This window comes from Rhineura floridana, chromosome 7, assembly GCF_030035675.1.
Source record: "Rhineura floridana isolate rRhiFlo1 chromosome 7, rRhiFlo1.hap2, whole genome shotgun sequence".
In the NCBI taxonomy this organism is placed as follows: Eukaryota; Metazoa; Chordata; class Lepidosauria; order Squamata; family Rhineuridae; genus Rhineura; species Rhineura floridana.
In genome coordinates, this window is record NC_084486.1 from 92,260,223 (window position 1) to 92,285,708 (window position 25,486).

Genomic DNA, 25,486 nt, shown 5'->3' on the forward strand with positions numbered 1-25,486 from the left:
CAGATATTTGGGGTCAGAGGGGAGTGGGTGGGGAAAACATGCTCAGTTCTCTGCTGGTGACAGTAATGTTGTAAGTGGCTAGCACTGTACTATCACTAACCACCTACACCAGTAACCACATCTCAATAAGAAAGGGGATTGGATTGGACCCAGCAACAGAAAAGCCTCTCTGCTAGAGATAGCTGTGGAAAAGGCAAAAACCTTAAAACTTTCCAGAGATGTGTAGCTTTTGAGCAAAAAAATAAAAAAGGGATTCTCCCCTCCCTCAAATTGGAGGTATTCAGTATGGTGTAGCTGAGGGCAGTGGCGTCACTAGCGGGAGTGCGGGGGGGTGCGGACCTCCGGTGCATGCCCTCCCAGGGGCATGGACGAGGTGGTTGGGGGTGTGTGCGCACGCACATGCGCGCACACTCGAGGCCAGCCACCCTGTCCATGCCCCTGGGAGGACACGCACCGGAGGGGCACCCAGCCGGAGAAGGCCTGGGAATGCCGGTGCGCCTCCCTCGCCCCGCCGACGCTGCTCCTGGTCTCGCCCGCCCTCCGGCCACCTCCGAAGAGGAGTTGGAGCAGCCTTGCCGGGCAACGGCGCAGGGCAGCTCTGGGTGTCACCCCCCTCATGGTGACACCCAGGTGCGGGCCGCACCCTCCGCACCCCGGTAGTGATGCCCCTGGCTGAGGCAGATGGACTGGCCCTGCTGAGAGACGAGCTTCTTCATTCCTCAGCTGTCACCTGGCAGCAGCCATTCCTTCAGGCTGCAGTTGCAGGAGAGATGGGAAGCAGTGCCCACTCCACTGGCTCTGCTGAGAGACCAGCTCTATGTGGCTCTTCCTCTCCCTGAACTGTTTCCATACCTGCTGGTTATTATAAGAATTACAATGTAACTAAGAACTGGTATCTCCATTTGCTTGCTTTCCTCTTTCCTCCTCATTCTTTTTTCATTTTGTGCCATGTCATTCACATTGTAAGTCTGTGGGTAGGGACTATTTTGTTTTTATTGATTTGATGTAAGTCGCTCTCAGAGCCTTTTCAGTGGAAGAATGCCTAAGATATTACCACAACCTCTGTCCCCACATCACAATGTAGAAGATAATTGCACTGCTAAAATCCAGCAACCAAACAGTGATTCTGCACTAGAGAGCCAGCAGAGACATCATAGTCTTCTTCAGTGAAAGAGCAATACATTTACTACAGGCGCATGATTTCCCCTATAAAGCTCAGTGTCTGGAAACACCTTCAAGCAAGAGCATACTCTCTCTCCAGCACCAGAAGTGTGCAAATACCAGAGCTAAAGTGTGTTTGACTCACACTAGAGTGTCTCATATACATGGGGAATGCTGCACTCCATTTGTGACTCCCTAGGGGCACATTACAATACCACAACAATGGCTACCACAATGCGTGAGGAGAAGTGACTTCTCCCTGCGTTCTATGATTAATTTAGGCAGTTGGTCACATTGGTGTTCTCCTCTACTCTCTTTGCTGTGATTTGATTGTCTCCCAGACAAACATAACAGTTTTGTGAGGGCTGACATCTTTCTCCCATCTCCTGTCCCGACATTTCCATGAATTATCATGCTAAATGAAGAGCAATCTCTCTCCCACCTGGTTTGGATAATGGCATGACCCGGGGAAAGTGGCGTCGGGATGGTCGTAGAGGACTGTAGAGAGAAGAAACACATATTAAAGAAAGGGAACACAATGAAAAGAAAAAGTAATATATCTGTATAGTCCAATGGTCAGATCTCTCTGAGTTACATTAATAAGAATTTGAGCTTGGCCAAACAGCGGGACTTGAACATGAGCTGATGGGATACCAAGATGTTGTGCCAACTCTCTACCCATCCAAGAATCTGAAGTTGCAACTAAAACTTTGTCATTGTGATTGCCTCCCATAGCCCAGCTGAGTGGCAATCTTGTGATCTCTGACCAAGCCAAGACCTGCTGAGCTTTAGCAATGTAGATGTACTAACATCATGTGCTATCATACCATTCCTTGGCTTGGAAGATACACCTGAACATGTCTTAGTTACTTTATTATGGCATGAACTGCAGCAAGGCAGTTCTGCAAGTGCACCATTAATCCTTGACACTGAGCACATGTACAAAACAAGGCCAATGTGACCTTACTGCTGCAGCCACAGACTCTATGTATTACAAAATGGACATAATCTGAGCTACATTTAGACAAGTCAGAGAGCAACTCTATGGCAATGGCAGTTGTCCAGGAGGTGACACTTACCTGAGGACATCCTTGCAGAGAGGGGGGAAAGGATGCTGCTGATAGTGCCCAAATACCTCAAAGACAATTGGCTGGCTCTTAATGTACTCAATGAAAGATTTGGTGATCTCCACTGCAATCTGAGAGACAGGGCATAAAGGGAGAAGAACATTTGTCATACATGGGCCACATAACTCAAAATGGTAACTAAATGAGTAGGATGAGAAAAGCTGGCTGGAGTACAATTTCCCACTCACTTAAGCTATAAGTTTATTGCTTAACTTTGATTACGTGGCAAATGAAAGACAATCAGTAATCATCATCAACTAAAACTGGCACTCATGCCTTCAACTAAACTATAATCCAAAACTAAAAAATGTTAAAGCAATTAAAACATTACCACATTAAAACAGCAGTAGGTAAAACAATTCAGAGCACATATGAATGAATGAATGGATATTTATTATGGTGCACAGACCAGCAGAAAATACAAGATAAAAATCCATAAAAGAATATAAAATTTTGCGATTAAAACAATTAAACCAAGAAGACTGCTACAGGTAAGTTCATGATGGAGAGAGTACTGTATTAGTGCTCAGCGATCAAGTTCTTTCTGCAGCGTATGGTAGCTGCACAAAAGCTTCCCACCTTAGCAGTCACTTGGAGGGTGGAGTCCAATAAGAGAAATTTCACGTACAAGGCCTCGTCCCGGCCAGGTATACTTTGGAGGATGGAAAAAATTAGAACAGAACATAAATCGCGATAGAAAGTACAGTGGAGGAGGACATGGTCCACTGTCTCAATAGTCCCATCTCCACAGGGACAGAGCCGCTCCTTGACTGGAATTTTTTTAAACATTCCATCCAGATGGGCCGAAGGCAGAATGTTAAATTTGGCCCAAGTGAAAGCTTTCCTAAATTTTGGTATTGAGAGGGTGGTTAAACAACAGGCAGCGCTGAATGGTCTTGAATTGTAGCTGAGATAAGAATAAGGTGCAGCTTGCATTATATGATTTTGAAAGTCAATATCCAGGATTCGTTGCAGTAATAAAGCTTTTGCTTTAGAATGTTCTAAAGTGGAGATCGACGTGATAGAAAAACCGAAACTGAGGAATTTCTCTTTCAAAGACCGTTTCCAAATGGACAGAAAAGAGTCAGTCAGTATAAGTGGGGTCAGGCCAACTGGGGCAAAGAACATTTTTAGCCAGAATGTTACCTTACTCATCCAAATACGAGTTTCTATCTGAGGGACCCCAGCTTCTAGACGAAGGATGGAGTTTGGGACACAGCTCGGGATATCGAGAAGGGAGCGTAGAAATCCAGTTTGAACTGACTCTAAAGAGGCATAAGTAGAATAAGGGCAAACTTGGGATCCATAAAGCAACTGAGCGATGACATTAGCTGCAAAAATACGAATTGCTGAAGGCACATGTTGACCACCTTTAGAGTAAAAAAAGGAAAGAAGGGCTCTTGAGCTTTTTTGGGCATTTAAAATGGCTCTCTTTACTTGATGGCGCCACGTGCCAGAAGAATGAAACATTAGCCCAAGGTATTTAAATGTGGACACCTATTTGGTGGCCATTGATCTCCCAGCGATAAGAGACCCTTTTCCTTGAGAACACTAGAATCTTCGATTTGGCATAATTAATAGTCAAAAGCTCCATTTGGCAATAAGAAGCAAGCGCACTTAATAAACGTCTTAGACCGATGCACGTTAACAATAGAAGGACTACATCGTCAGTATACATAAGGATGGAGAGGGGCCTTTGCGCCAGTCTTGGCTGATGGAAGCAAAACGGAGTGAGGTTGACGATCAAGGAACTGATGTACAAATTAAACAGGGTAGGAGCTAGAATACACCCTTGTTTGACGCCCCTAGGGGTAGAGATGGGCCTGGATAGCTGGCCAGCACTATTGCATCTGACACGGACATAGGTGTTGTCATAAAGAGAGCATATGAGTAGCAAAAGACGCCTGTCAATATTCATGGACTCCAGTTTCGCCCAGAGCCTGTTTCTAGGAACCAAGTCGAATGCAGATTTAAAATCAATAAAAGCTGAGTATAAAGCACCCCCGGGCTTGGCCGTATATTTTTCGGCCAGGTGTTGGAGAACTAAACAATGGTCTAAGGTGGAACAATCTGCTCTGAAGCTGGCCTGTTCTTCGACTAGGATGTGGTCTTGAACTATCCAGTCTTGTAGTTTCTCGAATAGATGACGAGCATAGAGCTTGCTGACTATACTAAGGAGACTAGTTGGTCTGTAATTGGAAGGATTGTTGCGGGAGCCTTTTTTGTAAATCAATATTATAATGGCCAGGCCCCAATCCCCCGGGATACAGGCCGATCTGTCTATGATGGTAAACTGAGCAGCCAATGTAGGAGCCCACCACTCCGAAAAGGATTTGTAAACCTCGGCAGGAATGTTATCAGGACCCGGGGCTTTGCTTAGTTTCAGATTTTGTAGAAGGTTAGAGATTTCCTTTGGAGTTACTGGGGGCCATTCGGGATATTCATGTGAAAGAGTCATAGACAACAGAAGGCAGGATTGCTCACAGGCATATATCTCAGTAAAATGAGCTTCCCAGATGTTCGCAGAGATATGAAAAGCCAAAGTGGCTGAAGGTTTGGGCCAACCTCTGGCAACCAGCTTCCAGAAAGCACTCAAATCCTTTAATTTAGAGGCTTTTAGAAGAGACTGCCTTTTGAGCAAGAGCCTTTTTGTGTGCAATTAGGCGCTTGTACGCTTTCTTTAATCCCAAACAGTCAGCAAGGAGAGACGGAGTTGTTGGCTCTGTATAGAGTGAACTTATCCAATAGGTTTTTTTTTAAGGCCAGACATTCTTTGTCGAACCAGGGTTTGGATTTGCTTATGGAGTGAAGAGCTTGGACGTTAAGTCGTTCTGTAGTATCCGAGTTAGTTGGTGGAAGGAATCAAGGACTATTTTTGGAGATGCCGCAGTAGATATGGATTGACGAAGTGCAAAGGATCTGGCCGAATTTAATGTCTCCTTTAAGTCCTTATCTAACGTGGCCGACCATTTGATACGGTTTGGACGTAGTTCATACTCTTTGTTCAGAAGAGGCTCCTGATTGAGGTGTATCGGGTGGTTACCACAGTGCAAAGTGAGGACTAAGGGAAAATGGTCGCTTTCAGACCGGTTACCCACTTGGCACGACAAAACGGCATGATAAAGGTCGTAGGAGAGTGCAAAATAGTCAATCGTAGATGTTTTTGCACCCAACAGAAAGGTGAATTCACCATTGATATCACCCTTTGCACGGCCATTGACAAGAAGTAGGTTTAGTTTGTGCAGCGTCAGCATAAAATATAATCCAGGGTAATTTGAGCATCTATCCGGTATGTCCGAGTGGTGGTATAATATCAGCAGGGCCTCTTGGAAATTGGAAAAGAGGGCCTTGTCACTCGGACCAATTCTAGCGTTAAAATCCCCGGCAAGAATCACCAGGGCCTTGGGAAATAAAATCAACAATTTGTCAATGTAGGCTTCAAGGTTTGACATAATAGCCTTGGCTGAGGGCTTTAAACGGCAAGGAGGAAGGTAAACATTGAAAAGTAATAAGGACGCCCATTCAAACTTGATGACAAGAGCTAATGTGAGCTTCTCTAGAGGATTGGGTCTTAAAATCGCTGTAACGATGGCTCTTAGGATGTTTAATATTTTTAGGCTTTTTGGTCAGCTTAGATTTTACCTTTTGGGTTTTAAGTACTCTGCCTTTAGGTTTTGTATCTAATTGGACTTCGTCTCTCTTCCTCCTTTTCTCCCGGTCTGAGTCTAATTTTATAGAGGCTTCAGCCAGTGTAGTTAGGAGATGATTGGTTTCAGTAAGATACTCTTTGATACACTTGAGATCATGTATTATCAAGATGAACCAAGGCTCCATTTCCTGGGACAGCATTTTAGCTGGGATGTTTGTCGCCTTACATGTCTGAGACAGACTGGGAGAATTCCGGATGAAATTGGGTCCTACATCTGGATGAACAACTTGGTCAATGTTGTGGCTTGAAGACTGTTTGAGTTGGTCAGCTTTATCATGATTCAGCAGCATTTTGGCTGCTTCATAAGGAGACAAATTCTCAGCCCAAGCTATTTCCTGTGCTAGATTTGAAGAAGGCTGGTTACAGATGTTGTAATCACTTAGATGGAAGGCTTCATTGTGATTCAGTGCCCAGGTCATTGCTGGAATGGAAAGGGAGGGGTTTTAACCCCTTCCTTTGGTCGATTCCCTTTGGTTTTTGGATTCTTAGGTGAATAAAAGTGAGTTATTTTAGATTGTTGAACACGACCAGCATGGGGAGATAGCTCAAAAAAAGGGGCAATTCCCAGATTTCTGTAATCCTTCCTAGTAAGAACCATCGTTCGGATTACAAAGCTGTCCCTTTAAGCTAAAATGAAAGTCTGTTTGGAGAGACGCAGAGAGCAAGGAGGATTAATGACTTGCAAAACGTAACAAACGACAAAAAGCAACCAGTTCAGATCGAATCGAAGAAAAACGAGGATGAGCGTCGGCAAGGTTGCTTTCAGGGTCAGAGTCTTAATGTAATTCAAAGTGCAGCTGAGCCAGGGTGTGGGAGGCAGAGAAGATGATAAAATGCTATCACAAAGAAAGCAATCATTCAAGGACAGCTAGCAAAAGCTAGCAAAAGCAGGAAGCAAATTCAGAACCAGGTAATATAGAGTTGTTAGGCAGCCCTTCGGCAGAGATAAAATATTTGGCATTTATCTTACTTGGTAGTTTTTTTAGGAAATAGGGAACGGAGCTCCTGCCTTAACAGCCTTCTAGGTCGCCATCTTGCCTCCTCCATTCAGAGCACATAAAAAGCAGCTTGATTTGAAAAAGAAGTTTTCAGGATCTGTTTAAAAGCCAGTAAACTAGGCTATTATTATTGGACTGTTAATATATCAACCCAAGGAAATAAGACATGGCCCTTAGTAATAATTAAGTAATTAGTAATATTAGGATATTTTTGTACAAAGTTGAATTGTCCCCTCCTTTGTTGGAAACAAAAGTAATGTGTTGTCAGAATCACTGGCCTTAAGACCAACTACCTTCCCTTTGATTTTTCTAAAGTGAAAACCCCAAGCAGCACTGTAAAAGTTTTCTATACCAGCAATTGGGCAGAGCCAATGTTATCTTGTAAAAGGAGAGCTAAATTAAGCTAGGTTCAAGTCCCAAACTTTTAAAAGACTTAAAAACAGAAAAAAGCCCTTCTGGACCAGACCAAAGGCCTGTCTAGTCCAGCATTCTGTGCTCCCAGTGGCCAGATACCTATGGGAAGTGCACACAAAGGAAATGAGCACAACAGCACTATCCCACTGGTGTTCCCCAGTAACAGGTATTTTGAGACACACTGCCTGCAGTACTGTAGGTAATATATAGCCATCTTCACTAGTAGCCGTAGCCTATGTTGTTGAGAATCAATTTTATTTTTGACTTCCGGGAAGGGTGACTTCGCTTGTGCCTGCTTTTGGGATGGGCTCCCGCCTCAAAAGAAGCTTATTCAGATATAAATCAGTCAGAACTTTTTTTTTTGACTGATGAAATTTCTCCCGGGCAGGGAGAAACGTAGAGATCAACCTCAAAAGCCTGTTTTTGTTGGGAGGACTGGATTTCATTAATTTATGAGATAAGGTCCAGCCAACAATGCCGGACGGACCTCCGAACAAGCTCTATCTGTTTAAGCGATACGTTTATCTTTTCTTTAAAGAGAGAACGGACTAACAGGCAAGCACCCTGCTTTCTATTATTTTTTTTTACTTGGTTTAAATTGTTGCAGCAAAAGGAGATTTGTCAGATTGATCGGCTTTGGACAACTTCTGGGTGAGCTATAACTCTTCTCTGTTATTCACGAAATTAACAGCTTATCTCTGTTTCTGTCGCAAAAAGCTGTCCTGGAAGTGCATTCTAAAGATATAAACAGAAGAGGGATTTCTATTCCTGATTTCTATTCCTGATTTCTATTCCGAGGAATATTATATTGTCTGGGACTATTCTCTTTTTGGTCTATTTTATTTTGACGAATCTGCTTCTTCACGACGCCACTAACTGTTTTGATGCTGGGAACTAAATTTGTTTTGCATTCTTGAACATAGAGAGATAAGGCAGGTTGCTCTGTTTATACTGTGATGTCATCAAGCCTGGAATATTAACCCAATTGTTGCTGAAATAAGAAGTGGTTCTTCTTTATTTTTGTTTTGCTTTGTTTTCGTGGTTTTAAAAATGGCAATCAAGAAAGTGGCTGAGAATCTGGAAGTAACTATGTTTCAGAAAATAATGGATGAGATTGAGATAACGAAACAAACCCTGCGACAGGGTAGTAAGGAGCTGAAAATTGAACTGAGCAAAATGACGCAGGAGCTTACAGAAATAGGGGATCCTGTGAGAGAGGAGAATGAGATCAGAGATGAGAAAAGAAAAAATAAAGGGAAGATACAAGCCCTGGAGATTGGAACAAATGTGGAATTGGAAAAAGATCTGGAGTTTATGGATTTTAGAAATAAAATCTACTGTTTGGAATTTAACGTTATCTCTGAAGAAATTAATGAAGATATTAGAGATAAAGTTATCAATGGCTTGGATAATCTTCTGGACTGGAATGATGTGATGGAGCTTGATATAGAGAAAATCTATGGAATTAACTGCAGCCATGTGACAATGGAAAAACTCTTAAGAGATGAGCCAGTGCATTTTGTAAAAAAGAAGAACAGAGATATGACTTTACAACAGTATTTCAGCAACTTATTCAGAATGGATGGCAAGAAAATATTTGGGATAGAGGAAATTCCCATCAGACTCTTATTATATGACTATGGCTACAACAGCAAGATTATTATGGAATACTGATAATGGAAGATTGGACACTGAAATTACTGGACTTAACAGGACTATTGAAGAAGGAAGATGGAACTAATAGGGATAATGGAATAATGGCTATTGAAATTATTGGACCTAACAGATTCTGATGAGATGGATTAATCGAAATGTTTATTTGGACTATGGTTATGACAATAAGATTATTATAATTATTAACGAGATGGATTAACTGACATGTTTATTTGGAGAAAAATTGATAGATATATTTTTTAAAGAATTGAAACCTCTCTTTGACTTTTTGTGGAAAGAATAAAGTAATGTTTATGAGATTTGATGATTAATTAAGATAACTACTGGAGGAAAGTGATTTTATAATATGATTTAAGAGACAGGATTGTTATATATTGTAGACCTATAACTGATTTGATATGTGACAAATGGGAAGTCAACATTTTATTTTTTTTTGTTTAATCATTTTTGTTTTGTTTCGTTTTTTGTCTTTGAATGTTTTATGATTTTGTTTTCTATGCTTTATGAAAATTTGAATAAAAATTATTGTAAAAAAAAAAGAGAATCAATTTTATTTTTATTTGATGCTTAACAAAGAACTTTATTTTCTTTTAAACCTTTCTGAATAATAATTATTTTGAGCAATTTATTTCAAGTACAATAAACAGTCGACATAATTGCACAACTGCAAATAAGGCATTCTAGTCTTAGGATAGTTGTCTGAAATGATAGATTTATAAGTTGGAACTGTTAAAGTGTGCATGATAAGAACAAAGGGGGTGTCACCAATCTTCACAGAGACCTTTGAACAAGGAAATCCATTTCCCTTAAATAAGAGTACTAATAGTCATCGATCTAAGACAGCTTGAAAAGGAAACTAGGGAAAATCATGGAGGATAGGCTTGTCAGGTCTATCAGCTTCTACTGATAGCTAAATGGAGCCTCCATGCTCAGGAGCAGTATATGCCACTGAATAGCAGTTGCTGGAGGGACAATGGGTGGGCAAGCCTACTGCCTTCATGACCTCCTGGGGGATTTTCCTGAAGCATCTGGATGACCATTGTGAGAAACTGGATGCTGGACTAGATGGATAGCAGGGCTCTTCTTATATTTTTATGTTAAATCAGACATAGTTTGATCTGGCAGATTGAGGAAAATGATTGCTTCTCAACTTAGTTCTCTATCTGCATGCTGGGAATAACACTGACTTATTATGAGGGTGAACACACAAAAAATTACAAATCTTTATTGTGCAAATTATGAGGCTATACCAATGATAAACAGAAGCAGCAGCGAGTACTGCAGAATACAACAAATGTATTCATATTATCAAAAATTATGGCTGTTTTCTCCCTTTCCTGCATATGCAAAATGAAATGCTTTGCAGATGCGATAACCTAAATTTGCTCATTACATCAGCTTATGACACCAGTAGTGCTGTGCAGTGGTTGTGCCTCATTCTGGAAACTTGCTTGCTAGAATTATATAATACCAATTACAGTTAATAATCTATAATATATATAGGCCCTATCATGCAGCTTTCAACTTGAATAGCAACCATTGTTATTGGTAGTTCTTCCTCATCCAGAAGGAGGTGACCTAACATGCATATGATACGCTGCTTGCTTCATTTGCAGTATAAGGAAGGCACCCTGATTCCAGAACATTGTACTTTTTCACGTCCTCGTTATTAATTGGACAGCTACAAACACTGTTGCCTGACCTTAAAGGTGCTGCCATTAACACCATCTCTATGACAGTCACAAATCCATTCTACCAGGGGATATTTCTGTCTCGGGTGCATGTACTACATATGAAATTGTCAAAATGAAGCCTTCTCAGAAGTTATACTAACATTTTGAACGTGATAGAAGCCAAGAGGTGGGCCTCGTCCAGTGTTCTTCAAGGGCTCTGTGGAGAAGGCCTCATCATGGCGGTGAATAAAGCTGTGAACAAATACACCTTTTATCATGGTATTATTATTAAATATATTTATCACAGGAATGTACAGATACATACATTATAGACACACACTGGTAAACATTGGTTAGGACAGGAGTGGGGAACTTTTTTGGCTCCATGGGCCAGATCAGGACTGGCCTCGTGGGCCAGATTTGACAGGCAGGTGTGGCCACCTACCTGTCAATCATATGGCATCATTATGACATCACGTGATTGGCAGGTGGGCAGCCCCCCACCTGTCAAAATCCCTTGTGGGGTTGCCAAGCACCTGCTGCTGCTACGCAAGAAAGAAGCTCTTCTTCCTGGCATTCTGCACAGCAGCAGCTGGTGGTTGGGAATCCCCCTGGCTTCCTACTCTTCTGCCTCTGCCGCCACCACCAGCAGTAGAGGAGGCTGAAGAAGAGAAAGAACGTTGCTTCCTCTCCTTTGTCCCTCCACTCCCAGCCATCACCGCGGCTGGAAAGAAAAGAAGGAAGCCAGCGCTTGCTGCTGTTGTAGGAAGCCTTTTTTTCTGGCATCTGCACAGCTGCAGCAGGCAGCTGGGGACCCTGTTTGTCTTCTTTCTCTCCCTTTCCTTACCACCAGAAGGGAGAGAAGGAAAGGCTTTTCTAAGTCTCCCCTCCCCTTCTCCCATTAACTTCCCAACATCTGGAACTTGAAGAAGGAGGGGAGGAGACTCGTAAAGGCTTTCTCAAGTCTCCCCTCTCATCAATGGGGGAAGAGATTAGGCTTTTGCAAAGGCTTTAAAATAGCCCTCACTCCATTTGAGCAAATGGGAGGGGAGGACCTTTGTTAAAGCTCTTGCAAAAGCCTCTTTGAAGTAGCTCACATGCATGAGCAGATTCAAATGACACTTTTTGACAAGGCTTCAATGTTAAACCACCTCTGAATACCGCTTACCGTGAAAGCCCTATTCATAGGGTAGCCTTAAATCAGAATTGACTTGAAGGCAGTCCATTTCCATTTTTAATCTCTGTTTAGCTGGTGAGCTGGGATTAAATCCTGCTGCCTTGGTGAGGCAATTATGTTCACTGCCAGGAACTGGATGGTGCAGCCAACTCAGGACTAAACCCTGTCTTCCCATCCATGCTGGTGTGCAGGTAGGCATGGTTTGGGGAAATGGCCTCAGTGGCTAAATGGGACCACCTGAAGGGCCATGATTGGCCTAGAGGCAGGAGGTTGCCTAGCCCTGGTTTAGTAGGTCTGTTCGTCACCCACTGGACTTCCTATGTGGTGAGTGCTATTCTCCTGCAGTGGGCACTCACATTGTGGAAGGCCAATAGAACAAGGATCTGGGGAGCAGGGAATAACCCTTTGTAGCGTTCCTTACCCCTTATCTTGCAGGCCCCCTCATAGTTCTCTCCTGTTTCTTCTCCCATAATAATGGCTCCCTACCAAACCTACGTCAAGGACTCCCAAGCTTATCTATACTCTGACTTCCATCCTTTACCTTATTAAATACTAACACTATTTTGACTGACAGGAACCAACTTCTGTCAACCTTTTCCAAGTCTCCCCTCCTTCCTCCATTAAGTTCTCAACATCTGGGACTTGAAGGAGGAGGGGAGGAGAAGCCTTTCCATCTGGAAAGGGTGGAACGGCCAGTGAACTGCCAAGGGAGGAGTGACCCCAATCTCCTAAAGGCTAGCTGAACTGGATGAAGGGCAAATAGAGAAGGAAAAACAGTGTCTCACTTAAACTGGCAGAAGATGTCTGCATATTCTGCTGAGATGCTGGAGGCTTGCAAAACAGTCACTCTGAAAGTGAAGATGCTGCCCAGCTTCAGGTGCTCCAGAGCTGTCTCTGAAGGCCCGTCCACAGCAGACTTCTCTGAACTGTCCAGGAGAAGATCCTCAGGAGTGGCTGGAGAAATATAATATGAAAATTATAAACAATATTTCCTCACTAGTATAAAGCCAATGTTTCCTCATCTCCTATAAGGTACAGAGGTTTTGCACACTGGAGGAAAAAACCTTGCTCATCCCATCAGCAGAGCTTCCTGCACAAAACAGCAAGGTGGGCACAACAGCCTCAAAGGGCTGACTCCTACAGTGGACACACTATTCTTCACAAACAATTTTCACACCACATGCTCCTCCCGTGTAGAAGCTGGAACAAAGATAAACAGAAACTGGGAAACAGTCTTTCATAGTGTTACAGCCAGAATCTCATGATACTTTTATTAAAATAGAAATTAGTGGGGAAAGGGCACATGCTTTGCACGAAAAAGGGCCCAAGCAATCCCTGGCTTTGTCAGGGAGGGCTGAAACCCTGGAGAACAGCTACCAGTCAGTGTTGACAATATGGCGGTTTCTTATGTTCGTAACTCTCGCAAGTGGAACTTGCAATAAAATATTGCAGTGTATCATCACCTCCTAATAGGAGTGTTCCTGTTCAGGGTTCCTGCTAACCAACTAATGCTCCTCCAGAATACTGTAAGCTGAAACAGGCTCAATCAGGGCAATATAATATAATAATAATTCTGTTCCCTCACACCAGTTTTCTGTGTGCTTTTCCTAATGCAACTTAATTTTCTGTAACTATTGCACAAACTCAGTCCTCACCAGGCTGTTTGGAGAAGAAGCTGCCTCCTTATATGTGTGTGTGTGTGTGTGTGTGTGCGTTTGCGTGCGTATGTGTGTTTTAAATTGTACTTATGCTAATCTCAGGACTCCCCTGAAAGTACTGATACCCCCTCTGATATCTCAAGGGCCCTGTTTTGGCTCCAATTTTTATCAGCATGCACTATCTCAGTTTGCTGTTAGAGGGAATGATGCCAAGAAAATACACAGAACATCCTGTAGCATGGCCACACAAGTGGTGTTTCTCTCTTAATACAACACACTGGGATCACTTCCAGACCACCTGTTCATTGAGCATTCATCCTGACTTGTTTGTTGGGAGGTTATACGATGTCTTCCCAAGCAACTGTTTCCTATGCACTTCCCTATGCATTTTCCCTGTCACTTGCCTTATTGCAAAAAGTCCCAAGTTTTGGGGGGGGGGAAAGCAGGTTTGTGTGTCAAATAACTGTAATTGCACGACCTGAATTTGCTGGTATGTGATTGCATCCCACCCCAAAATAGCAATCGTCCAGAAGCGCCCTGGGAAACGTCACCTTTTTAATGAAGGGCCTTTTAAAAAATTGCCCTTGCTTCCGTCTTAACCACATGAAGGTATAATGCAGCTGGCAATGTAGCTTTTCCTATTTCCCATTCAGGGCGAGCCAATAAGGAGTTCAAATCTTTGGCTTTCACTGCTATCCACACAATTCCCCAACCCTTTCTAACACAAAAGGCCCTTCACCTGCACAGGTGTTGTTGTTGACTTCATCTGCAGACGGTCCTATGTCAGTTATTTGCCCCTGTCCCTCTACAATGCGCAGCTCCTCCTGTGAAGTTCCAGAGCGAGACATTCCTACTGCAGGACAGGACTCAGACTGGAACTACAAGGAAACAAAGAACAGGGATGGAACACAAGTGAAAGGTATGGCAGTTGTGGGTGGTGGTGTTAGTTTTCCCTTGCAGTGGTGTTTTTTGCCTGTCTGCTTTTAAAACCATTCAGAGAGATGACAAATCAAGCTCAAGATGCAAGTAAAACCAGTTGATCTAAGAAGAGAGAAATTTGTACAGAGCTTTGTTTTTATATGAGTCGACAATAATCTAATATAGTATTTTGCTGATGAATAGCAAATATCCCATAGAACTTGTGCTGAAACCCAAGATGTCAGATACTAATGTTGGTTTCCATGTCACTCAGAAAAAACAAACCAGCCTGCTCTCTTTTCCATATTGTTTTCCATGTAAACTGATGTAAATTTCAGCCATCCATCATTTAGCTTTGGGGATCAACTACAAAGAACGGGTTGTATGCCATACAAATGGCCAGAGCAGTTTACAATAGAAGACAGCGTGCTTTGTTGTAACTCATACTCAAGCTAAGCAGTCTGTAGAGTCCACACCCTTACTTTTTCACACTACTGAGCATTCTGATAGTTCTGAATCTGCACAGCAAACTGTTTCATAATCATAACCAGATAGCTTTGGGTCAATGTGCTCAGTATGATCAACTCCCTGGGATGATACTCAGCCACTACTGGCTTTTGCAGCATACCTTCTCAAAGTGCTGATCATCAAAGGAAATTTTGGCTGTTCCAGATTGTCGCACTCCTGAGCCATAATCCGGTGCTTCTTCATCCGCTGGAAACAGGAAGGCAGCAAGAGGTTATAGCAAAGAAAGAAAAGCTCACACTCCCCAACAGATTGAGAACCATAGCCAAGGACTCCTTAAATTGCAGCTCTATATCCACTTACCTGGGAGTAAGACCCATTGAACTCAGTGGGATTTACTTCTGGGTAGACATGTCTAGCATTGCACTGTTACACTCTGATCTTTTCACGTGCATTGGTACCTACAAGAAGGCACTGGGCAGCCATGGAGGCCAAATGCAGTCAGCCACAATGGTGTGGTGGCATTTGGACTGACCTCACTCAAAGATTGTTTTTGCACATGGGTAAATTGCTTCTCTGGATACCATGTGTCCAGCCATATTATGATTAAAGAAATGTAAAATGGGAGCTGGCTGGTTATGTGGATGCATCTTGAGTCATCCCAGTGAGTGGGAATCAGAGAAGGTACCACTGGAAGTCATACAGTGGAGGGTTTAAGTTGCACTACTTTAAGGCAGAGCAAATGCCTCCGCTAAAATTTACAGAGGAATCCAACTTGGGGAAGTTGGCAGAAGGGATGCCAGCAGAGGGGGAGCTGGCGGGAAGCTCCGCGGCATCCATTTGCTGTTTGGGAGCCGCTGGGCCAGTGGAATGTCAGCTTAGCCAGGAGCTGCATGCATGAACAGAAAAAAAAAGGCAGCTCTCATGAATACCCCTACTGGCGAGTAAGCACTCCCCATTGACTTCCATTTTAATTGCAGTAATATCTCAGTTAACAAAGTAGATGCATTCCTGGACATTACTTCTTTAACAGAAACTTTGGTACCAGAGGTAAGAATAACGTCAAAAGAATAGGGATAGGTTCCTACACCTTCTCATTGATGGGGGAGCAGCTTTGACAGGGGTTTTAAAGGGTATCTCCCTCCCCCTCTGAATTTTATTTGTCCTGCCCGAACTCAAAGAACTTAAGACTCAGTCACGGGTGTGGTTTTATCTTTTATTGAAGTAAGAGAAAGTTTCAATTCAGTGCACTTCATGAACCTACCTACAGCTTACGCAGAACTCAGCATCTCTCTCAGTCTAACTAGGCACAACTTCACTGCACTAAGATGTTGACTTAGCAACTACTTCCCCATCAGCTTAAGTAAGGCTGGGCACGCACCCTACTTGAGTGTGCTAACTGTCACTGTTGGGAGCACGCATGCAGGCGAAGACTCCGCCTCAACTGTGCCTGTTGAATTCCTACCACATTCGCCTCCTAGCATGAGGCGAAGGTGGAGCCCCTGTCACCGTCCCATCTTTCCCTTCAGAGGGAGGAGGGCTGCCTGTGGGAAACGTGAGCACAGGGAGAGGAGGAACATCAGGCTGGGAAACAACTGGATGGTCAGGCTGACTCTCCACAGGGCTTTCCAGAGCTGCAGAGGTTGAGCTGTCAAAGTCCAGAGCTGTGGCGCCTTCTGAGTCCAACTCCCTGCTCGGCCCCTCACTGGCTCGGCCATTCCACTCTAAGTACTCCTCCTTCTGCGCTTCGTTCTCGTCGGCCAACCCCTCTCCAGCATGGCTCAAGACACCATCCCCCTCTCCATGCCAATCATCCCCCCACCCCGGAGGCTTGGCTTTGCCAGGGTATCCTTCACGGAACTCTCTCACCAAGTCTGGTGCATGGGTGTCCGATGCCTCCTCCCAGGATCTTTCCTCTAGCCCACAACCCCTCCAGTGGATCAAATACTGCAACTTTTCTCAGCGCCAACAGGAGTCAAGGATCTGCTTCACCTCATATTCCTCTTGCCTGTCGATGATTACTGGTGGCAGTGGGGTGTTGGGCACCCAGTAGGGATTTGGTGGCTCCTCCGAGGTTAGCAATGAACAGTGGAACACTGGGTGAATCTTCATGGAGGTGGGCGAGTGTAGGCAGAATGGAGTCTCAAGCATGGTGATTGGGATGCTGTGTCATTTAGCAAAGTCCATGTCCATAAAGTTACTGGATGCCCCTGAATCGACCATGGCAAACACCTGGGCGCTTTGGCCAGAGGGCAAGCCTAGACAGATTGGCAGGTGTAAAGTGGACTTTGGCAGGGTAGGTCCGACTTGAGGTCCCTGGCTTACAGTCAATCCCAGCTCATGGACATCTACGAGAGCTGGGATTTGGAGTTTTCCTGCATTGGGGTCTTCTCCGACTTGGAGGGGCATGCCTTTGCGAGGTGTCCTGCCTTCCCGCATTAGAGACACAACCCCTCTCTGCAATGCTTCTCCTTCTCTGCCTCTGTCAGACAGACTAGGTGGAGGCTCCCATGCTGGGTGAGCAGTGTGTGCGAGGGAGTGGTGTGGGAGGCAACGCTCAGGCCACATCAGCCTTGCATTCCAGGCAACAACCTTCAAGTCTGCTATCTATCTGCAGGCATAGCTGGATGAGCTCCAATAAGGTGTCCGGTGGTGGGGTTTGCACCAATTCATCAAGGATCTGGCTGCTGAAGCCATTATGGTATTGGTACATCAAAGCAGACTCATTCCAGTCCATCTCTTGGGTCAAGATACGAAAAGTGTTGGTATAAGTCCCAACAGAGTTCTGGCCCTGCTGCAGGGTTCCAAACTGGCGGGCCACGGTGGCCTCCTGCTGGGAGTCCTGAAAGATTTCCGCCATGGCCTCAACAAAGTTACCACACTGGGCTAGCACAGGGTTATTCCAAAGCAACAGAGGTGTTGCCCACTGGGCAGCCTCCCTTTCCAAGGAGGCTGATGATGAAGGCCACTTTCAAGGAGGGAAAATCCGACTGCCGCACATGGATGTAAAACTTGCACTGAGCGATGAACGTGGCAAACTGCTCCTTCCACTGTAACAGAGAGGTAGTCCCACGGTGGTCTTGACATGAGGCACAGACACTGGTGGGGCTGAGGCAGCCGTCTGCTGCAAGGCTGACACTTGAGTCCAAAGCTGAGTCACTTGCAGGTGCAAGGTCTGATTCTCCGTTTGGAGGTTTTGGGTCTTGGTTCGCAGTTTCTGGAGTTCGGCTAGCATGGTCTCTAAGGCTCTCTGATAGTCCTGTCCCGCTGCTCGCTTCCATCTCAGTCATGGGGTCGTCAGATGGAGGAGGTGGTGGCTAACTCAAACTGTCCTACCCGAACTCGAACTCAGATTCATTCATGGCTGTGGTTTTTTCTTTTATTGTAGTAAGATAAAATTTCAATTCAGTGCACTTCATGAATCTACCTACAGCTTACTCAGAACTCAGCATCTCTCTCAATCTAACTAGGCACAACTTTGCTGCACTAAGACGTTGACTTAGCAACTACTCCCCCTCCCATCAGCTTAAGTAAGGCTGGGCATGCACCCTACTTGAGTGTGCTAACTGTCACTGTTGGGAGTGCACAAGCAGGCAAAGACTCTGCCTCAACTGTGCCTGTTGAACTTCCTGCCACACTTGCCTCCTGGAATCTTCCCCTTCAGAGGGAGGAGGGCTGCCTGTGGACGATGCAGGTGCAGGGAGAGGGGGAGTGTCAGGTTGGGAAACAATTGGCTGGTCAGGTTGACTCTCAACAGGGCTATCCAGAGCTGCTGGGGTTGAGCTGTCAAAGTCCAGAGCTGGGGCGCCTTCTGAGTCCAACTCTCTACTTGGCTCCTCACCGGCTTGACCATCCCACTCTAAGTGCCCCTGCTCCACTTTGTTCTCATCAGTCCACCCCCCTCCAGCAGGGCTCATTACATTATTGGATCTTTGCGAGCCCTGGGAGAAAGCTCATCAGTTTCACCTTAATGCAAAGTCACAGGCTTGAAAGGTTATCCATAGCAAAGCAAAGCTGGTCAGTTTCACCTTAAAAAAGCCTTTGTTAAAAAGAGCTTCCTTCCCGTAGGATTTGTTAACTGAGGTATTACTGTATTTTCTTAGACAGAGCTTTTTCTCAGCATGACTTTGGCCCAGATCAGGACCCGCAGGAGCGGTCCAAACAGGACTTGGATGTTGAATAAGTCCCTCCCCCTCAGCCCCTCCTTTTTTTGGGCCTTACACTGACTTCTACCAGCACCCCCTCCCGGGCTGGGTTTCCTTGGAAGACATCCAGCTGAGCCAGCAGGGTCCTGGCTCCGCCATGGCTGAGCCAGGGCGAGGGGCTTCTGCTGGAAGAGCCCAGTGGAGCTGAAACCCTGCTGGCTCAGGCAGGGGTCCACCACATCCAACTCCCCTCAGCCCGGCATAAATACGAGCTGGATTGCACCTTTAGCATGATACAGAAATGTGCAGAAGCAGAAATGAATTCAGTGCTCTGCCATCAAAGTTGCAATCTGTTGGCCAAGCTAGTTTGTCCTTATTTTTCCACCATTTAGCCTGGCACAAAAGGTGAATGCACCTCCAGGGAAATGTAGATGGCTTACACAGCATTTTATTTTGTTGGCTGGTTGTTCCTTGTAAAATTCTGCAGCATATGTTTATACAATTGCTCTTTTCCTATGTGATGGCGACATGGGATTGTGCGTTTCTCCATACGATGCTTTAAAATATAAATACCAAGTAAATATTTAATTGAAAACATTTTTAAAGGACAGTCTAAACTTCCCAGCATACACATGCTCAGGGACAAGATGTAGAGAAGATACATCTACAAAGTCCAGCAACAATTTTTTGGGCATTGGACAACTATTTCAAACACAGGTTTACTTTTGATACAGTAGTAAAGGTGTAAATGGTCATATACAAACTCAGTAAAAGCTGTATATGAGCTTTGAATGCTGCAGCACCAACAAACCCTAATAATACTTGGAAGGATGGGTTGCATGCCTGACCCAGCTCCCATCCACTCAGAAACTTTAAACAATGGAAGGCTGCAGAAGAACTTAACCCAACACACATCATACTTGGCACAGATCGCTAAAGAGGGAGGCTAAATCATTTAGAAATGGAGACACTGTAGATTGAAGTTGAAGCATGGATGCAGCAAAGTGAGCAATAAGACAGTATAATGCCTGCTTGAAGCACTTTAGGATAGGGTCACTTGGAATGACATGGGGGACCACTTACTCTTCAATAGCAAGAATCAGGGTTTGTACTAATTATAGGTATAGGTATGTTCATTCCTTTAGATCAGGATGAGCCCAGCTGATGCAGAAACATAGTGGACACTGAGGATTCATACCAGTGATTTCTACACTTGAAGAACAGTGCATGTAGCAGTACCCTCACTCCACTCTCGCCCCCCACCATGCAGAAGCAGTTTTTTATGGCAATCTCACTGCATGCCTGGACTATGCATGGAACAGCTAGTAGTTTGGGATAGCAATTGTTGCCCTAGAGTGGTAACTAAAGTGATAGTAAGATGGGCAACCAGCGGCTCATGAACTCAATCTGGTCCCTAGGAACTTCTCAATTGATCCAAATCCCAGAGACCCATGTTATCATGCATCTCAGATGCTTTCTCTCATGCAAGCTGAAATACAGGGCTGAATCATACATGTATATTCTTCACCTGACGACTGCACTTGCAAGTGATGAGGTGCGCATACTTCTTGTTCTCTCAGAAAATATCTGTAGCCCCATCTTTATTTTTTATTTTTTTTAAAAACTAAAAAATTTATTTCAGTCCATATCATAGCTTTACATTCTTATGGAATTTTGTAAACCATCTTGGAAGGGCAATTGTGCCGTATATGGCAGTTTATAAATCAATTAATAAAGTAATAGTGTGAATAAGGCACCACAGATCAAGTATCACAGAGAAAACTTACATTTCATCTCGAAGTCAATGCTGAGAGTCAGTTCCCACATTCAGCAGTAACCCATCAAGTGCTGAGTGATCAAATTATGGGCATTCATGTATGATGAAGTGTTGCTCAGCCAAAGGACTCTAACTTCTCCTTTCCAGGGTGAACAAGAAGAAACGCTTTGGCAGAGCCCTCCCCTTAGTACAGGTGTGGGAAACCTTTGGCACTCCAGATGTTGCTGAACACGGCCAATGGGCTGGGATGGTGAAAGTTGGAGGGCAACAACATTTGGATGGCAAAATGTTCCCTTAGTACTAGGAACTATGCACCTCAGTTATTTGTTCCAACAAAAGGCAAGTGGCTCGTCTGTTCCCCACTCCTTGTTAAAAAGTGAGTTGATTATCAGAAATAGAGGAAATGTCTATATAGATACAAGTGCCTAGAACAGCCTTCTTCAACCTGATGCCCTCTGGATGTTTTGGACTACAGTTTCCATCGGCCCCAGCCAGCATAGTCAGGGATGATGAGAGCTGTAGTCCAAAACATCCAGAGGGCACCAGGTTGGGAATGGCCTGCCTAGAATGTCCCTCCTCACCATCTCCACCCACCTCTTACCTGAGATGGCCTGAACCGCCACACGCAGGAACCCTTTCACTTCCCCCTTCTCGCTGACAATAGCAACACGGTGGACCAGAGGCACAGGATACAGCAAGTTGCTGAGATACACGAAGGCTCTGGAAAGAAAAGTAACATAGGAGAGTGGTCACTGCGTCTCACGTATGAGCTTCTCCAAACATACTCCATAGCCGATGGTAGCTGGGACCACAGTTCACCGCTCACATCACAACATGGTGCTGCAAAGCAAAACTAAAGAAAGGCAGCCATGGCCAGCCGGACAGAGAGGGGGATTCAGCGTGCTTAGAACAGAGTTCCTGTGCTGAGCAGTGAAACGAAAGTGTCGTGAGTTAGTGAGCGCTAGCATAGCGTACCTCTCGTTCTGTCATCTCCCATGGCTGAAGGGAGGGGAAGGGGGGGGCGGTGGTGGTGCAAGAAGGAAACTAGAAAAAGGGCCTCTGGCAGGAGAGACTAGACAACTAGTACCCTGGGTGCTGTAATTCGTCCAAGGTCCTGCTGCTGAGTAACGGTGGGGCAAAAGGGACAGAAAAGAGGGGGAAGCAAACAAAGGATTAGAGAACAAGGGCAGGAAGAGTGGAGGGGTAGGGAAGAAAAGGGAAGGCAGTAGGGAGATAGATCCCTTCTAGAGAGAAAAGCTCTCCAGGATTCAAGAGAGACAAACTGTGCTGAATTTTAGGCCTGCTTCAGATGAGCTCTTGTATAATCAAACTTCCCTCACGGAAAGAAAGCATGCCCACAAAACAGGGCATAGGGAACCTGTGGCCCTCCACTATTGTTGGACTCCAACTGCCATCAGCCCTAGCCAGTGTGGCCAACGGTCAGGGATTATGGGAGCTGCAGTTTCCCAACCCTGCCATGTGGAGTAATATATGCTGCAGCCAGATTCATTCGATCCACTAATCTCAGGGCATGGATACTACCTTGGTTCCCTGTAACAAAGCAAAACAAAAAACCCATGAACAAAATGATGAGATTACACAAAATTTGGCTTTATAAAACTTTGCTTCAGTTACCTGAATTTAAGAGCAGACAGAGTCAGAAAGGACCTTGGAGTTCAGTCAAACATACAAAGAATCCACCTTCAGGCCTTCAAACTGAATGCACAGATTTCTCTATGCTCTCAGAGTAATGGGAATAATGTATGTGGGTGGGCAATTATGTTTTATATATCCCTCAGGATGTGAGGCTGAGGAGATATTATGTTTGCATTTTGGAGGTGAGACTCCAGTGGGTTAGAGCAGGTGCCCTCTGCGCGACCGGCAGAGGGAGCAGAAGAGCCATCCCAGGTGCATGGTGGGGTGGAGTTATTTCTTGCCCAGTAGTGTTTGACATCTTACCAGGCCTGATGTCTTTTGACAATTACCCAGTGCATTTTTATTATTGAAGGGTGTGTATGTGTCAGGAGTTGCCAGGATGTGCTGGGAGTTTTTTGGGAGGTGAGTTGGCTGTTGCCGCTACTGGTGTACTGCTGCAGCCAATGATTGCCCACCAGGGTCAGTATGGCAGTGTTGGAGGTAGTATTCAGCATCAGATGCATGGAGCCAGTTACTTGTGGGCAGTTCTGCACTCCTCACCTCATGCCCCTGGTTGAATGAGTGGCTATTAGGGGATTTGGAATAAGGTCCCCAAGTGAGTTCTATTTGGGAGAGGCCATGCAAGCATTCAATCAGCACCCGGACTGTGGTGTCAGGCCAATAAGTTGAGCCTGAATCCTGGTGAGATGGAGGCTCTGTGGATGACTGATTTCTGTCTCTAGATTAGTCAATTACCCACATTGGATGGGGTTCCACTCTCTCTAAAGGAGTAGGTTTGTAGTGTGGGCTGTTCCTGGATCCAGCACTGTCACTTGAGTCACAGGTATTTTCAATGGCCAAGAATACCTTTTACCAGCTTTGGCTGGTAAGACAGCTACAGCCATTCTTGGATTGAGATAGCTTATGCACAGTCGTTCACACATTGGTAGTTTCAAGACTTGATTACTGTAATGTACTATGTGGGACTACCCTTGGCTTTGGCCTGGAAGCTTCAATTGGTGCAGGACACAGCAGCTCAATGACTGACAGGAGTAACTTTCTGACAACATATGCTCCAGTAATTGCCCTGGCTGCCTGTATGTCATTGGGCCAGATTCACAGTTTTGGTCCTAGTATACAAAGCCCTAAACAATGCGGGACCAGGATACCTTGAACGTTAAACCTATAGGTTGGATACATCACTGAGATTGTCATGGGTAGAACTTTTGGATGCTTCTCATGCCCCAGAAATCTCTCTATACCCAAAAGAGGGCATTCAGCACAGTAGCATATGGAACACATTCACACTGGAGGTGAGGCATATTCTAATACTATAAGGATTTGGGCATGCTGCAAAGACTTTTTTTTTATTTTAGCAAGCATTTCGGGAATGTTAATTTTTTTCTGGTCACTTTTGATATTCTACTGTTTCATTTATAATGTATGTTATTTCTGTATTTTATTTTAATATAAATTGCTAAAAGATGTATGATTATAAGCTATTCAAAAATATTTTAAATAAATTGAGTCTTGTGTGTGTGGACATAGGGCACAGGCTTTATGTACAAAAACCCATCTCCTCCTCACTTTAATCCTATACACATTTTCCCCAAACACAGGATTAGGTCTTACTACTTCCCATGATCTGGATACTATGCTTCTGTTATTGAAGCCCAAGATGACAACAGATTTTTTAACACTGCAGCTTGTGATGAACTATGACTCCCAGATCCTTTTCACAAATGCTGCTGCCAGTGCAGGACTTTACATTTATCTCTGTTAAATTTCATGCTAGTTTTGGGCCAGTGTTCCAGGCTGTCAAGATAGTTCTGAATCTTGATTCTGTCTTCTATGGTGTTAGCTATTTCTCCCAGCTTTGTATCATCTTCAAATTTTATAAGCATTCCCTCAGTGCCCTCATTCAAATTGTTTATAAAACTGTTAAGCAACACAGGGCCTAGGACACAGCCCTCTGGCACTCCACTCAATCACACTCCAGTGTGATTCAGAGCCATTAGTAAGCATTTATCGGAAACAGTTGCTCATCCAGTTGTAGTATCACATCATTCACCCTACACTTTACCATCTTAACAAAATATGATAGGAGACCTTGTCAAATGCTTTGTCTTTGGCATTCCCATGATCTACCAAACCAGTAACTTTATTAAAGGAGATGTGGTTGTTCTGGCTTCTGTTTTTAACCCTACTCAGTTTGGTTGATATTTTATAAAATGCCTGGTGTCATTTGGTGCCATTATAGTTTTGCACGCAGTGACAGAATACAGACATTAACCACTACAGACCAAAAGCCTCATTACTTTTTTATCAATCTGCATAGCAAGGTAGAACAAGCAATTATTAACAGTTCTGGTGAAAAAAAATGAACATACTATACACAAATAAACACTACAAGAGATAAGACAGAGAAGCATAACTCACATGAAATATGGGGAAAGTAAATTTATGCATGCGGGTTCATGTAAACTCACTCTAAGAGTGTTATTACACTTGAAGCTTTAAGGTTCTCTCTTGCTATTGTGCCATATTTCAATGCTGTTAATAATAGAGCATGGAAGAGAAATCAAATGCACACTGCAGCCAATTATGTTTCTTGCATGAAAATGCCCTAACTCCTCATTATGAAATTGGTTAGAGTACAGAAATTTCCAGGTAGAAAGGCTGCTCACTATGTCTGGAAGGATCCATTTGGCCACTTTGCTCTTGGCCTTTTGCTGCTAGCTAAAAGTTTTTTTTCCCCCAACAGGCATTTACCCTATCAGGTTAGTGGAATATTAGAGCACTGTTCCCTGGTTTTAAGTGGTTTTTAATCTGCTGTATGTCTTATCTTTTATTCATTTTATCGTTTATTATATTTTAAAAATCGGTTCAGTTTTGTAATGTTTTTATATTGTACGTTGTTCTGAGTGCTACAGTAATAGAGGATGTGTTATAAAT

At 44.1% G+C, this 25,486-nt stretch overlaps 1 protein-coding gene across 6 annotated transcripts in view; it reads right to left on the bottom strand.

The window, feature by feature from the left end:
* Window positions 1–25,486, bottom strand: part of KIF1A (kinesin family member 1A) — a 158,020-nt gene that overhangs the window by 37,569 nt on the left and 94,965 nt on the right. For all 6 annotated transcript variants that reach the window (XM_061636495.1, XM_061636499.1, XM_061636498.1 and 3 more), the window contains 7 exons: window positions 21,498–21,616; window positions 15,138–15,223; window positions 14,331–14,469; window positions 12,719–12,887; window positions 10,918–11,008; window positions 2,241–2,359; window positions 1,604–1,659 (listed from right to left, as the gene is read on the bottom strand). In XM_061636495.1, coding sequence (XP_061492479.1) covers window positions 1,604–1,659; window positions 2,241–2,359; window positions 10,918–11,008; window positions 12,719–12,887; window positions 14,331–14,469; window positions 15,138–15,223; window positions 21,498–21,616 — 779 coding nt within the window. The remainder of the gene's footprint in view (window positions 1–1,603; window positions 1,660–2,240; window positions 2,360–10,917; window positions 11,009–12,718; window positions 12,888–14,330; window positions 14,470–15,137; window positions 15,224–21,497; window positions 21,617–25,486) is intronic.